Source organism: Acomys russatus, chromosome 32, assembly GCF_903995435.1.
Source record: "Acomys russatus chromosome 32, mAcoRus1.1, whole genome shotgun sequence".
Lineage (NCBI taxonomy): Eukaryota > Metazoa > Chordata > Mammalia > Rodentia > Muridae > Acomys > Acomys russatus.
In genome coordinates, this window is record NC_067168.1 from 16,351,224 (window position 1) to 16,367,561 (window position 16,338).

The 16,338-nt window shown below is 42.0% G+C and overlaps 1 protein-coding gene across 3 annotated transcripts; it reads left to right on the forward strand.

The window, feature by feature from the left end:
- Nucleotides 1-2,894: 2,894 nt before the first annotated feature.
- LOC127184037 (zinc finger protein 717-like) lies at nt 2,895-14,700 on the forward strand. Of its 3 annotated transcripts, none has more exons than XM_051140254.1 (5): nt 2,895-2,917; nt 8,271-8,442; nt 11,556-11,682; nt 11,908-12,000; nt 12,988-14,700. In XM_051140254.1, exons 2-5 carry the CDS (start codon nt 8,428-8,430, stop codon nt 14,562-14,564), a joined length of 1,812 nt encoding a protein of 603 aa, XP_050996211.1. In that variant the 5' UTR covers nt 2,895-2,917; nt 8,271-8,427; the 3' UTR covers nt 14,565-14,700. The 3 variants fall into 3 exon arrangements, with proteins under 3 accessions (XP_050996211.1, XP_050996210.1, XP_050996209.1); XM_051140253.1 differs by lacking the exon at nt 2,895-2,917 and adding an exon at nt 3,027-3,147; XM_051140252.1 differs by lacking the exon at nt 2,895-2,917 and adding an exon at nt 6,055-6,160.
- The last annotated feature ends 1,638 nt before the right edge of the window (nt 14,701-16,338 follow it).

A 16,338-nucleotide genomic window follows, 5' to 3' on the forward strand; every position in this document is an offset into this window, starting at 1 on the left:
AGCTGTGCTGGTACTGACCATTACTTGTTTTTGTCTGCAGTTGAAGCATTACTTGATTTTCTCTGCAGCTGAAACATTGTGCTCCACTGGTTGCCTCCATTTTCCTTGTTTTGAGTCTTCCTCCTCTATATAAGCAGTTCTGTTACTCCCAATAAATGGCATTCTGCATTCTCTTAGCATGAATGTTGTCTCGCCGTAGCCTAGACTAGCAGCGCGGGCACTGCAAGTGGGTTTCATTATGTAGCCTTAGTTGGCCTGGAACTCACAGAGATCCACCTGGCGGATGAATCTTTCAAGTGCTGAGATTAAAGGCGTTAACTATCGTGCCTGGCTGTGTATTATCTACTGTTGCTTAGCAAATTTCTAAAGTTTAGTGGTTTAAAATCACAGTAATTTATTGTAATTTCTGGGGAACCAGAAACTATGAGTTTATTACAGTGCTTTTTGGTTCTAATTCACATCTAGGGCTGCAGTCATCTCAAGCTCATCTGGGCTGTATAAATTGGCTTCTAAGATCACTCCCATGCTCCTATCTACAGCCTGGTCTGGAAAATTGGCATTTGACTTCCTTCAAGCCAAATAATGTAAGAAGAGGAAGAAAAAGAACCCAAATGGAGGCTACAGTTCCTCTATAAGATAATCCTCGGGATGACACTTCATTACTTATTTCTTAGTAATAAATTATTAAGGGCCAGGCTGGGTGGTGTACACCTTTCATCCCAGCACTTGGGAGGCAGAGACAGGTGACTGTGAGGCCATGTGTCTTTCAGTCTACAGACGGAAACATTTTCTTGGGGATTTTATTGAAATTATAGTGAATGTTTGGATTATGTTGAAGATTCATTTCTTTCTTTCTTTCTTTTTTTCATTTTCTTTCTCAGACAAGGTTTCTCTGTGCAGCCTTGGCTGTCCTGGGGTCCGTTTGAAGACCAGGCTGTCCTGGAACTCACAGTCATCTCCCTGCCTCTGTCTCCCAAATGCTGGCATTAAAGGTGTGTGTGTCACCACTGCCCAGCTGAAAGATTCATCTTAATAATGTATAATTATCAACTTTGAGCAAGGAATGTCCACATTTATTTAAAATTTTGTTTCATTCATTTTACCTGTTTGTCTGGTTTATTGAGTTTTTCTTTTCTTTTCTTTTTGACACAGCGTTTCTCTGTATCATCCTGGCTGTCCTGGAACATGCTCTGTAGAAAAGGCTGGCCTAGAACTCAGAGAACCACCTGGCTCTGCCTCCCAAGTGCTGCAATTAAAGTGCCACCACACCCAGCTTGTATTTGTTCATTTTAAAAGATATTTTTGAAAATGATTTCAATTTTAGGAAGTGAATTTTTTCATTTCAAATTCCAATTATTCCTATATATCATTGTCAACATATGGGAAATACCTCAACTTTTGCCTGTTGTCCATCTACATAGTTTCTTTCTTTCTTTTTGGTTTTTTGAGACAAAGTTTCTCTGTGTAACAGCTCTAGCTATCCTGGAACTTACTCTGTAATCCAGGCTGACCTCGAACTCACAGAGATCCACCTGCCTCTTCCTCCCAAGTGCTGAGATTAAAGGCGTGAGCCACCACCGCCCAGCCCATAGTTCCTTGTTATTTCTTTCTATCACTATGGAGGTCCAAAATGATTGGTTCTATTTCAACATGTATTTTGAAAATTACTGTGTGGTCTAACCAGAATGTTGAATTTGACAATTCACTAGCGATATTGTAAATGCTTCACAGGCTTAGGGGAACGCTAAGCACTCAGCTTTTTGTGGTGCTCTGGACAGCCAGCAGAGGAGACTGTAACAGGGCTTAGACCTTAGTAGGTGCTGAGACCTTAGCATAAGTGACTCCGTGATGGAAGTACCATTCAGGCTGTAAAACTCAGCATATAGACAACCCCACCTCCCAAAACTAAAACAAAGGCCTAATCCATTAAAGTCCATATTTCTGGGAAAGTCTCTAAATGCACTAATCTTGCTTTTTGGCTTCTGGTTAACTGTTCTTGTTAACAGACATATGCCAACCTGGGACATGGTTTTTGTGCTTAAAAGCTCCCTGAGAAAGGCTTGGGGCTTCCCTGGGATCTTGAACACCCACGGTGGTCGAGAGCTGCCTAATAAGAGTTTTTGTTTTCTTAAATCTATGTCTGACATTCTCCACAGTTATGTGGAGAGTGGGGAGTGACTCTGACATGAACTCTGGTGTCCCATATTTGACCTTTGATGGGGAGGCCTGGTGGCAATCAGAGAAACGATAATCAGGCTACCAAGATGAGACTTGATAGCCTATGACCATATAGTGGGGGAGGAGGTCCCTCTCGGTCATAGACCTAGGGGCGGGGAATAGGGTGAAAGTGGAAGGGAGGGAGGAACGGGTGGATACAAATGAAGGGAAAACAATTGAGATGTAATCTGAATAAATTAATTAAATAAAAAAATCCTCCCCCCCCCCCAAAAAAAAAAAAACAAAACCAAAAACAAAACCATCCATGTCTGAGTAGTCTTCTCTGTTTAATACCCTACTACAGGTATCACATCGATTTTCTGTGACTCCACATTTTCCACAGAGAATGAACACACTGGAGTTTCCTTCTCAGGTTCTATACTGCTCTGGAACATCTGGAGTTCGTATGAGAGAAAGTTGAAGGAATTCCACATAGCTGTTATGAGCTAGGTACATGTTCCCAAACCATGAAGTCCACCATGCCTGACAACTTGATAGTTGGACCTGTTGGGAAAATGTCCCTTTATTCTTGCCATAGTTGCCCAGAGGCTCATGGGTAATGTAGTCCCCCATGTGCAAGGCCCTCCCACACAGGATCAGGTAAACAGCCCCAGCAGTTGGCTTGTAGGCGTCCCTGTCCAGCACACGCTTGGAAACTACGGCGTAGAAACCCCCATAATCCGTGGAAGCAGAAGCATAGGTGGGTCTTGTCTGACGGACTGAGACGCAGTTTGAGGGCGGACACAAGCGGGTCTGGCCTGCGACTGCGAGAGCCACCATTCCCAGTCGAAACAGACGGACTGGGCAGCTTCTCGTTCATGGCTGCTGTGTCCAAAGTGTGTCCGAGTGTCTTTCTGTCCGAAGACTAGGAATGTCTGGATCTGTGGCTTCGGCTGGCCAAGGGACCGTTACAGAAGCTCTGCCAAGGAGGTGAGAGCCCAAGATGGCGACTTGGGGGGTAAGGGCGGTGAGTGTCTGTAGATTATCAGGGCGGGGAGGCCTCCGGTCCAGCTAGTGAAGACTCCTGTTACCCGCTTGGCATCCGTTTTTGCAGGGGGTTGAGGTGGAGAAAGACCATTCATATGAGACAGGACTACAGAATCGGGAGATTTCGGACCTAGGAATCCCAAACCGTGAGCCTGGGAAAGTTCTAAGTTGACACCAGAGTGCTAGAGCCCGAATTTGGGGGGGGGGGGGTGGAACGGTCTGTGACCCATATGTATGTAAGAAAGAGGGTGTTTGTTATCCTAATGAATTGGCCTGAAATTCCTAGAGAAAGTCTTACGTAGTGACTATAGAGCCTGTCCTGTATTGGCAATTGTATTCGTCAAATTTTCTGCCTCTTTATGAAGTGACATTTTTGAGCCTCGTTCAAACTGCGTAGTCAGCTTGAAGGTGAACTGAGCGCCAAAAAGTGGTTTTCAACCTTTGGGTCACGAGCCTCTGGCGTTGAATGATGTCCTGCATATCATAGCTTTACATTATGATTCATACAGTAGCAAAATTACAGTTACGAAGTAGCAATGAAAATATTTTTATGCTTGGGAATCACCACAACTGTATTAAGGGGTTGCAGCACTAGGAAGGTTGAGAACCACTGTCTTAGAAGGTTTTGTTTCATTTTTGCAAATATCTAGTTACCAGAGCCGAGATGCTATCTTAGAAGATTCTAGTATTGAAATAAGAACATTTTCTTGGGAGCAAAGTAGGGGGTGGGTTTCGAATTTTGAAGGAGGAGTTCTGTCCCACATGGGAGGAAGAGCCTTAATAAGAGATCTGGTAGGAAATTTACTCCTGGTCCAAGCCTTAGGATGCTGCAACCTAATTCTGTAGAACTGCAGGGCCCTGTGTTACAGGCTCCTTTGACTAATCCTGTACTTTGATTATCCAGGTCTGTCCACATATTCTTGACAGAGACTGTATAATTGAAAGTTACCTGAACACCATCACTAGCTAATGTTTAAGACCAGTGGCCAGTCTGATCTACCGGGTTCCTTCCCCATTACCGTAGTGCTCAGTCTACTATGTTGGTGGCCAGTACAGGGAGGGGTTGCTGGGCTGTGAATGAATGAATTTGTCTTTTAGACCAGAATAGGAGAACTATCGTTTGTTGAGTATACTGTAATAGAGTTAACAAGGTAGGCAGCAAGTATAGGACCACCTGCCTCATAGGCTAATGAGTGTGGGTGAGGTGGGAGGCAGGGGCTGTACTTGTTCAGTTAGAGCAAGTTTCTTTTTCTTTTCTTTTAATTTTTTTTCATATACTACATCCTGACCATAGTTTCCCTGCTCTCCTCTTCTCCCAGTGCCCCCTCTCCCCTCACCATCCACTCCTCCCCTGTTTCCCTTTAGAAAAGGGCGAGCCTCCCAGGGATAGCAGGCAAACATGGCCTATCAAGTTACAATAAGACTAGGCACCTCTTCTCATATTAAGGGTCCATAAGACAACCGGGTGTAAGGAAAAGGGTCCCAAAACAGATGAAAGTGTCAGAGACAGCCCCAACTGTCACTGTTAGGAGTCCCACAAGAAGACCAAGATACACAGCCATAAAATAATGCAGACGACCTACATCAGTCCCATGCAGGCTCCTGGATTGTCACTTTAGTCTGTGAGTTCCTATGAGCTCAGATTAATTGATTTTGTGGGTTTTCTTGTGGTTCCTTAACCCCTCTGGCTCCTACAGTTCTTCCGTGCCCTCTTCTGCAGGGTCCAGCAAGCTCTACCTAATGATTGGCTGTGGGTCTCTGCATCTGTTTCCATCAGATGCTGCATGGAGTCTCTGATGACAGTTATGCTAGGCTCCTGTCTAGGAGCAAAATAGAATATCATTAAGAATCATTTATTTATTTATTTATTTACTTATTTGTTTGTTTCTGCCAGGTGTGTTTGGTTTTATCCTAGGTTTCTGGGCTATCCAGCCTCTGGTTCCTGGACCCTGGCCCTCCAGGTGGTGTCAGGGGTGGGCTTAGACAGAGTTTCTTTGTGTGCACTTCTCTGACATGTGATATGTGCTGTGTGAGGATCAGGTCACACGAGTCAGTGTGCAGCTTAGGGAGTTAAGCAAGGGCTACTATGAATGTAATTTGCAGCTGGGGAGTGGCCACGCAAACAATTCAGTCCTGTGAAAATTCCCTACTGGGGACCTGCTCCACTGCAGGTAAGCTCTATTATTAATGGCCTTTCCTCGTCAACTAGAGCATTTGAGCAGAGGCAGAGTGAAGGTGAAACTCTTAGTTTTGCATGGCCTAATCAGTTACTGATCTTATTGGTTAGAACAGTTTTTGGGCAAATTTACTGCCTTTTTCAGATGTTGTCAGCACATGGGTGTTGGTCAGGGGCTTGCTGTTTTTCAGGAGGTTGAAGTTATCTCTCTTCTACCAGCCGACTTGAAAAAGATAGGCAAAGACCTAGGAAATATTTCCTGGGTCTGGAAGTTGTGATCTAGTGTGGAGGGAGGCCCTCTCACACCTGATGAATCAGTGGTCAGTTAATTTACTTTTTCCTTCCTCTTCCCTCTCTGTTCCAGACTGTGAGCTCTTTTTAAATTAATTGGCAGGCTGGGCATGGTGGCGCATGCCTTTAATTCCAGACTCGGGAGGCAGAGGCAGGTAGATTGCTGAGAGTTCCAGGCCAGCCTGATCTATGGAGTGAGTTCCAGGGCAGTTAGGGCTACATAGAGAAACCCTGTCTTGAAACACAAACACAAAAATAAAACAAGACCAAAAAAAAAAAAAAAAAAAAAAAAAAAAAAGAGTATCAGCCTTTCTTGTACAGCAAATCAACAAAAACACTGCTTTAAAGAACAGTTTCAAAAAAAAAAAGGACAGTTTCTTTTCCCACACTCCTGTAGGTGGAAATCTGCACTGGCTTCAGCTGGGAAATTACTATATGTTCCTGCATTCAATGACAAGTGAAGTTGAAGACATCAGTGCTTTGAGGCTGGTTAGTTCTGGGTATTCAGTCTCACATTTAGTGGCTCCTGCTGAGTCTTTTCAAGGCTCTGTTTCCATCAAGCTGCCACCAAGGTTTTTCACAACATGGCTGTGCCCAGTAGGTAAAGGCCAGTCAGGAAATATGTTTCAGACTTAGGTGTCTTCACATTTGCTGAGTTCCTCTTAAGTCAGATGAGCAAAACCCACATTATTCATGGGAACTAAACAAGGCTGTGGATACATAGAGATGGAAACATTATGTAACAATGTTCCATATGAAATGGTATTTACATTTTTTTCCTGTATAAGCATAGGCACAAAATCTTTTTTTTTTTTTGTTTGTTTTTTGTTTTTTGAGACAGGGTTTCTCTGTGTAGTCTTGGCTGTCCTAGACTCACTTTGTAGATCAGGCTGGGCTCGAACTCACAGTGGTCCGCCTGCCTCTGCCTCCCGAGTGCTGGGATTAAAGTCCTGCACCACCACGCCTGCCTACAAAATCTTTTTTATTTTTTTTATTTATTTTTTTTTTCTTATTTTCTTTTCTTTCTTTCTTTTTTTTTTTTATTAATTTATTCTTGTTACATCTCAATGTTTATCCCAGCCCTTGTATCCTCCCATTCCTCCCCCCCCCCCATTTTCCCATTATTCCCCTCCCCTATGACTGTTCTTGAGGGGGATTACGTCCCCCTATATATTCTCATAGGGTATCAAGTCTCTTCTTGGCCACTTGCTGTCCTTCCTCTGAGTGCCACCAGGTCTCCCCCTCCAGGGGACATGGTCAAATGTGAGGCACCAGAGTACGTGAGAAAGTCGTATCACACTCTCCACTCAACTGTGGAGAATATTCTGACCATTGGCTAGATCTGGGAAGGGGTTTAAAGTTTACCTCCTGTATTGTCCTTGGCTGGTGCCTTAGTTTGAGCGGGACCCCTGGGCCCAAATCTGCCTATCATATTGTTCTACTTGTAACAAAATCTTTTTTAAAAAGATGTATTTATTTAATTCTTTTTTCTTTTCTTTTCTTTTTTTTTTTTTTTTTTTTTTTTGATTTTTCGAGACAGGGTTTCTCTGTGTAGCCTTGGCTGTCCTGGACTCACATTGTAGACCAGGCTGGCCTTGAATTCGGTGATCCACCTGCCTCTGCCTTCTGAGTGCTGGGATTAAAGGTATATGCCACCACACCCAGCTCAATTTATTTATTACTTATACAGTATTTTTGCCTGCATGTGTGCCTGCATACCAGAAGAAGGTACCAGATCCCATTATAGATGGCTGTGAGCCACCATGTGGTTGTTGGGAACTGAACTCAGGACCTTTGGAAGAACAGCCAGTGCTCTTAACTTCTGAGCCATCTATCCAGCCCTGAAAAGAAAATCTGTCAATTTGTGTATTTCCCATGAAAATGAGCTGTATAAAAGAAGTATAGAGGAAGTGCTCATATGGAGCCCTTGGGGTGGACGAATAGAATATTTCATGTAACAGATGCATTTCTATATGAATGGTAGGGTGTTGTTGGATATTAATTCTATAGGGCTTATCAATCCCCAGCAGTAGGGAAAACATAATGAGTTTGTTTTCGGTTATTAAGTACCTTTAAGAAAGAATGTCAATTGTTACCAACTTGTTTATTAATTGCAGATGTATGTAAATCTTAATTTAGCCATGAGTAATGACTGTGAATGTATTATGGGTAGGGTTGTCAATGGTGTCTTTGTTTAATTTTCTTGTAGATGAGACTCTTTTCTTTTTTCAAAGGATTGATTTTGTTTTTTTTTAATGTGTATTGGCGTTTTGTCTGCATGCCTGTCTTTCTTTCTTTTTTTGGTTTTGCAAGACAAGGTTTCTCTGTGTAATAGCCCTGGCTGTCCTGGACTCTCTTTGTAGATCAGGCTGGCCTCGAACTCAGAGATCCGCCTGCCTCTGTCTCCCGAGCCCTGCATGTATTTCTGTGTGAGGGTATCAGATCCCCTGGCACTGGAGTTACGGACAGTTGTGAGATGCTATGTGGTACTGGGTGTTGAACCCAGGTCCTCTGGAAGAGCAGCCAGTGCTCTTAACCATTGAGCCATCTCTCCAGCCCCCAGAAACTGTTTTCTGACTTTTCTTTCCTTCTTCTTCAGCTAACTGTATGGTGTTTTGAGTGGAGAATTTAGGACCAAGCCATGAATAGACTCGCACTCTCATGACTCTACACTAGTCTCCTTCTCTCAAGTGTCTCTCCGATATCACCCGTGCATTGCCAAGGGCAAAACCAAAAACAAGCAACTGACAGACATCATGAGTGAATATGTGGTGAGTTGTTTATTCCTCGCCTTATTATATATTGTTATTTTATTTGTATTCATAGTCTGATCATATGTAAGAATTGCTCAACTAAAAGAAAGATTTATTTATTATGTGTATAGTATTCTGCCTGCACATCAGAAGAGGGTACCAGATCTCATTATAGATGGTTGTGAGCCACCACGTTGTTGGTGGGAATTGAACTCAAGATCTTTGGAAGAGCAGACAGTGCTCTTAACCTCTGAGCCATCTCTCTAGGCCCCCATCTTTTGAATAATTTAATTTATGTGTATTGCTGTTTTGTATGCGTATGTCTGTGTGAGGGTGTCAGATATCCTGGAACTGGAGTTATAGACAGTTGTGAGCTGCCATGTGGGTACTGAGAATTGAACCTGGGTCCTCTGGAAGAGCATCCAGTCCTCTTAACATCCGAGCCAGCTCTCCAGCTCCAGACCTGCCCAAAGTTATAGAGAGAATTAGACTTCAACTTCTATTAGTAGTAATTATAGTGACATTTAATAAATTACAGTTTTCCTTATTACCACAAATTATTCATATTTCACCCAGATTCAAACTATCTTTGGCCACTGTCACTTCCACCATGAGGCTTTTCCAGTTGTGGAACTGGATGAGATCATGATTAAGTTGGTTCTTGGTGCTTGATAATTTCCCATTCCATATACATCCAGTGCATGGTGAAGAGCCTGCAAGTACATACGTGGTGGGCATGCAATAGAAGGCCCAGGTGGTAGGATGTGGGGCACGCTGTGTACACTGAGTTGGGCGTCTTGTTCCCATTAGGTACCTATGCCAGGTCTTTGCTACAAGCCTTGTCCAGGTCTGTGCTTCGTGTATTTTCATTCTGCTTTCTGGCTCTTGCAAGTCTCTCAGTTGATATTCTCTTTCTCTAGCAAATGCCTCAGTTTGCAAATAACCATCTTTTCCCCCCACTTATGTCAGTCAGGTACTCAGAGGCCTCTTTTACATTTAGTTTGTGTGTATGTGTCTGTTGGGGCTTGAGCCATGAGTCTCATGAGTATTAAACATCCCTCTGTTACCTAACTGTTCCCATTTCTTCCCTTCTTCCTTTTCTGCTTTCCTTTTTTTTCTGATTGTGGCCTTTTAGTATAGGAAATGATGTCAAAATAAATTCTTTAAAAAGTACATACTTAGAATTCACCAAAACCCATTACACAGAAGCTGCCCACATTAGGAAGCTTGTTTCATTGAGTCTAACTCGGTTAATCCCTACTTCCCTCAGGAAGGAGACCATCATTTTGGATTTTGTAGTGTTTTACTAAAACACTGAATCCTTGCAGTCATTGCAGTCAAGCCATTATGTTTCCTTCTTAACAAACCTACCTGTTTATTTATTTTCCCTAATTGATACTTAAAATTTTAGCATCCTTTATTAGCTCCATCTTTCTACTCTCAGTTTCCTTCTAGTAGCAGTTTATGCTTTGCTCTACAATTAAACAATATTTATTTTTATTTTATGTGCATTGACATTTTGCCTATGTGAGAGTGTGTCAGATTTCTGGAACTGGTGTTATAGATAGTTGTGAGCTGACATGTGGGTGGTTGAAATTGAACTAGGGTCCTCTGGAAGAGCAGCTAGTGCTCTTAATCACTGAGCCATCTCTCTAGACCCACTCCCTTTTAAAAGATTTATTTATTTGTTATTTGTACAGTATTCTGCCTGCATGTATGCCTGCACACACAGAAGACAGCACTAGACTTCATTATAGCTGGTTATGAGCCATGTGGTTGTTGGCAATTGAACTCAGGATCTTTGGAAGAACAGCCAGTGCTCTTAACCTCTGAGCCATCTCTCTAGCCCCATGTCGTACATTTTAAAATTTTATTCATTTAAGAGAATTCAGTTCAAAATATTATTTTTCACATTTGTGTGTATGTGTGTTTGTTTGTGTGTTCAAGCACACACACAGTGAGGACAAATCAGAGGAACACGTGGGTACCAGGGATAGAACTTAGTGTGTTAAACTTGGTGGTGAGCACCTTCAACTGTTGAGCCATTCTGCTAAATCTCCTTACTCATCTCCATACTTTATCTAGTAGCTGTTTAACCTCAGTCTCTTTGGGAGCCTCCACTTGTGGAATATGAATCTCACAAGCATTTGCCAGGTTTTTGTTTGTTGTGTGTTTTTTCCCCTTTTCTATATCTGGAAACACCCTGTGTCTTGCTCTTGGTACTTCTTCCTTCCGACTATCCCACAAGCCTCTCTAGTTGTCCCGGATCTGCTCAGTTCTCTTACCTTTTCTGATACAGGTTCATTGTATTACACTATTATTTTGGAATCAGTAGGTCTTACAAATAACAAGCAGTTATATGTATGCAGCAAGGGAATGTTGGAATGTCAGAGTACATGCATTTAATTTGTGAGGAATATCAACAGACATAGAAAACTTAAGTTGAAATTAGTCTAGGTATGTAATTACAGACTCATTCACTCCACAAGCAGCTCCTTCAGTTTTATGCTTTCCTGTTCTCACAATATAGGATCATTCACATTCGTATGATGCCATGTGTAGGACCATTACTCTCACGTGTGGCTGCTTGTGTGATTGAGGCAGGGTTCTGAAGGAGAGTTTCAGCCATGCCAGGTGAAGCAAAGGTCATTCTTTCAAAGGTTTCTGAGGGAAGGGGAGATCTTGTAGGAAACAGGTTTGGTTAACATATGACCTATAAGGCACATGCAACTTAATGACAAGGGCCACTCTTTGGACATGGGAGTGGGGATTGTTATTGCATGACCCATACAACATGACAGTAGTCAGGCTGCTCCTAACCCTTAGCCAGCAGAGGGACGCCTGGGGGTGTTTCTGCTTCACTTGAATCACTATCTGATTAAAACCTGGTTACCAGAGTGGCCTAGGTTCTCTTCCACCAACAGTGAAGGCTTTAATCTGTAAGGTTACATTAACAAACCAGGTAACACCAGGATGGATCTTTGATGGTTCTTTTTCTCCACTATATAAGTGAGGTACATTGTAATGTGAAATACATACAAGAGTCTTCCACTCCTTAAGAGAGGCTGGGTCTTCGGGTTCCTTTTTATAAGCCTAGAGTAAATTGATTGAGGAGAAATGTGCTGTTGCAGGATTTGGTGTCGTTTGAGGATGTCACTGTGAACTTCACCTGGGAGGAGTGGCAGAATCTCAATGACACTCAGAGGATGCTGTACAGGAACGTGATGCTGGAGACCTACAGCAGCCTGCTGTCACTGGGTGAGTGAGGCTCAGCAGCAAGCGCTTGGTAGTAAATCTGTGAGCACTTGTGAGGTTTAAGGCTGATCAGGGATAAGGTTCTAGGCCACAGATTGTCCAATGCTGTCTAGTGAAAGGCACGCGTTTGCACTTTTGTTGGACAGATCCTAAAACCTGGTTTTGTCTTTTTTCAAAGAACCTTCATAGCAGACTTTTTCCAAGTCCTATATTATTTCCTATTTACAGGGCAGTGCATCCCTAAACCTGAGTTGATCTTCAAATTGGAACAGGGGGCGGAGCCCTGGACAGCAGAAGACCCTGCAAACCACAGTGTGCCAGGTTAGTTGGCACCCGTGGATGAGGAACCACATCTAGCATGGCTGGCCATTGCACCAGTTTATCCATGTCTGAGGGCCCAAACATGTTTGTCGTGTAGTCTGCAAGGAGAAGTCTCTTGTTTATAGACTCCTGCCCCCTCCCCCCCCCAAGCCTAACCTCTGACGTCTGTAATTTGATATTTTTCTCTGGTGCTTCTTTTTTCCAAAGTTTCAATTGCCTCTAACACTTCAATCTCATGGGGATTTTGTTTTCAGATATTTTTCATGTATTTGTTTTTGTTTTAGCACATTCTAATGAGGCAAACTTTAAATGCTGGTTATTGTATATTTCTACATAAAAATGTAAAAGTAATGTCCTTACTTCATGGAATTAACTTTTTTATAAAAGACAAATAAGATTATTTATACTAAGTAGTCACAAGCACTGATATGCAATGTTGAGCCAGAGAGTATATGAGTGACAGATGGTATTTAAAGTTACAGAGTATTTCACGTAGGTAGTTTGTGAGAAAATATAGAACCATCTAGAAGTTAGGCTTTTGCGCCATGATCTAAGAAATCATAAGGAGGACTCAATACAAGAAAGGATGGTCCAACTTGAGAAAGAATCAAGAATTTCTTGCTTCCAAGAGAAGTGAAACAAATTTTCATGTTGAAGAACTGAAGCTTTTTATTTTTATTTTTTTTTTGGAATGGGGACTATAGTTTGAATGTAGCATGTTCTGCTTTAATTTTCCTTCTATCATTTTGTTTGTTTTGTTTTCATTTTTTGTCTTTTGTTTTTCCTTTTTCAAGACAGGGTTTCTCTGTGTAATAGCCCTAGCTGTCCTGGAACTCTCCTTGCAAACCAGGCTGGCCTCAAACTTACAGAGATCTGCCTATCTCTGCCTCCCAAGTGTTGGGGTTAAAGTCGTGTGCCATCATGCCTGGCTCTCAATTAGAAACTCCTAAGACTAATTCATAGAAATTATTTGTTTTGTCCTCTTAGGCTTCTGCACTGTGGATGGTACAATTGAGACCAACAAGAAGAGTCAAAAGAAACATCTGTGGCGAGTCACTGCCAACAGCCCCAATGGAGCAACCGAGGAGACAGGTGGATTAGAAAACATGCTTTATTTATGCTCCATGAACATTTCAAATTTTGTTGTAAATAATAGAAACTGTTCAGGAGTGAAGTCTGAGAGGTTGAATGGATATCAGAATACATGTCTTGCTTCTGATCCCAATGGAGTGTGTACTGCAGAGAAATACAATGACTGTTGTGCAGCAGGGAAATCCCTCAGATGTCCTGAGCAGTTTGGTCAACATTCCAAGGTTCAAACTGGACAGCAGGATCTTGAATATAGTGGAGAAGGGAAAGACGCAAAGGAGGCAAAACTCTTGAAAAAAATTACTTCATCTGTGAGACTTAAGATGGAACTGAGCTCCTGTAAGCATAATGAATGTGAGCAAGTTTCTGCTAAGTCAGATGTCGTGGCTGAGGTAGGGAAGGCCAGTTTCAGGAAAAAATGTAACCCCACTAAACATCAAGCACCATACTCAGGGAGCAAATCTTGTAAATGCCTTGAAAGTAAGAAAACCTTTACTAGCAAGTTGGACCTTACAGTTCATCAGGGGACACACAACCCGAGAAAAGCCCATGTGTGTATCCAGTGTGAGAAAGCCTTTAGCACTCACTCTTCCCTGACTATTCATCAGAGAATTCACACAGGAGAAAAGCCCTATGGATGCAGTGAGTGTGATAAAACCTTCCGGCAAAAGTCAGCCCTCATTGTCCATGAGAGAACTCACACTGGGGAGAAACCCTTTGAATGTCAGGAGTGTGGTAAAGCCTTCCAACATAAGTGGTACCTCAAAATGCACCAGAGAACTCACACTGGTGAGAAACCATATGAATGCAAAGAATGTGGAAGGGCCTTTCTGAAGAAGTCATACCTCAAGATGCATCAGGGAACTCACAAGAGTGAGAAGCCATATGAATGTGAAGAATGTGGAAAAACCTTCCATAACAGGTCATACTTCAACATGCATCATAGAACTCACACTGGTGAGAAGCCCTATGCATGCGCCGAGTGTGGGAAAGCCTTTTACCAAAAGTCAGACCTCAGGAGGCATCAGAGGATCCACAGCAGTGAGAAATTACATGAATGCAAAGAATGCGGAAAAGCTTTTCAAAATAAATCATACCTCAAAACTCATCAGAAAGTTCACACAGGTGAGAAACCATATGAATGTAAAGAGTGTGGAAAAGCATTTCAGAACAAGTCATATCTCAGCAAGCATCAGATAATCCACACAGGCGAGAAGCCCTATGAGTGCAGTAAATGTGGGAAAACCTTTCAGTGGAAGTTGGTCCTCAGTAAGCATCACAGAACCCACACTGGCGAGAAGCCCTACGAGTGCATTCAGTGCGGGAAAGCGTTTGGCTACAGATCATCCCTTATTGTACATGAGTTGATTCATTCTGGGGAGAAACCCTATGAGTGTAACGTATGTAGAAAAACCTTTTCACAGAAATCAAACCTGAGCAGGCACCAGAGAACTCACAGCCATGGGGAGTTGTGATGGTAATGGGGACAGGAAGGCGTTTACCTCACACGTAAGCCCCAGAATGCACCGAGTACTCCAAGAATCCACTCAAGCATGAGTAGTGCAGGTGTTCTTTCTGTAAGACAAATCTCAGTTCATAGGAGAGAGAGCACATGGGGCTGGGAAGGCTTAGGATTATTGAATGCATGTGAAGAACTTGCACTTAAGAAGTTATAAGAAAAACTGGGTGGTGGTGGCACACGTCTTTAATCCCAGCACTCGGGAGGCAGAGGCAGGCCAATTGCTGTGAGTTCAAGGCTAGCCTGGCCTACAGAGCAAGTTTCAGTACAGCCAAGAGCCAAGGCTACACAGAGAAAAACCAAAAAAAAAAAAAAGTTGTAAGAAAACTCACATTGGAGGGAATGTTTATAAATGTAATATGTGTGAAAAATATTTCATTAGAGGTCAAAACCTGGTGTGCATCTAAGTTATTTACATAGGAGGAAACATGAACGTAGAGAATATAAAAGTTTTAACCATTTTTTCCCCTTCAGTATGTCTGAGATAACTCATATTGAAGAGAAACTCAATGTCATGAATGTAGAAAATACTTTAACATAATTTAGAAAAAAATCTATGAATATAATTAAAGTTGAAAACCATTTTGACATTATTCATCCATTACTATACATGAGAAACTCCACAATGGAAAAAATTCTTCAAGAAGTATAATCATTAGAAAACTGTCTGGAAGTCACACCTTTTAAAATATGAGATCACCCTGTGAGGGACATCTCTGTGAATGGAGTCATTATGGAAACTTTCTAGTATAAGTGTCACCCCAGCATACATCAGAGAACTCACTTGAGAAAGCAAAGCCTATAATGTTGAAAACCCATTAACCACCTATCTGTCACACCTAGCAACTATCAGGTAGCACAGTTCAAGAGAAATCTTAGAGCATGGAAGAAAACCATTAGTAATCAAGCTTTGGCATACATCACAATATGTACAAAGAAACAGTACTGAGTAGCAGAGTGCTACTCCCCCCACCCCACCCCAGAGTCTACTTTCTTATCTCTGGAAATAGCCTGCAGTTTTCAGCCTTTACTTGTGGCCATCACACGTTACGTGAGTGCTACTTGGGAGACTGTGAACCCAAGTGATGAACAGTGCTTCTAGACTTGGCAACCTGAAAAACAGTAGGCAGCTATTTCCAGTTTCTATGCCATCTCAGAGAGAAGTGCACATTAACCCCAGGATACCCTTGCAAAAGTCAATGGGATTTAAGAGTTGTTTGAAAAACAACAACAACAAAAAAACCAGATCTTTTTCCTTTATTTCTGTGCTGTATATCTGTCACATTCCTGAGAAATAAATGTCTGTAGTGTTTCATCTTTTCAACTCTGATCTCTTCTCATTATATTACTAACAGTTCATTATTGGCAGTTCACTTTAGGGATACAGGGAATCTTTTGTACCCTTTCCCCAGGACATTCATACAGAAGAGAAGTCTGCCTTGTAGTTCTTTATTTCCAGGTTAATTCTAGAAGCATCAAATGTAGAAAAACCCACAATGAATCATTTTTGGGAATGCGTTTTATCATGCAGGTTTAACTCATTGCAGAAAAAGTAGATGTCATACATTTTTTTATAGTATTTCCAGTTTTATACAAAATTGTAATAAATAGACACTTACTTCCATGTACTATGATATGAATACAGGTAATGTTGAGTATAACTTTAACAACAAATATTTGAGTCTTCATCATACATAAAAGATGAGTGGTGATTCAGTCTGTTGGGCCAT

What these genes read in the sequence shown, in the direction of transcription:
- LOC127184037 (XM_051140254.1), top strand. An exon ending in CAGCAGCCTGCTGTCACTGG is followed by an intron (nt 11,683 to 11,907) that starts GTGAGTGAGGCT and finishes TCCTATTTACAG; the next exon opens with GGCAGTGCATCCCTAAACCT. An exon ending in TGCAAACCACAGTGTGCCAG is followed by an intron (nt 12,001 to 12,987) that starts GTTAGTTGGCAC and finishes TTGTCCTCTTAG; the next exon opens with GCTTCTGCACTGTGGATGGT.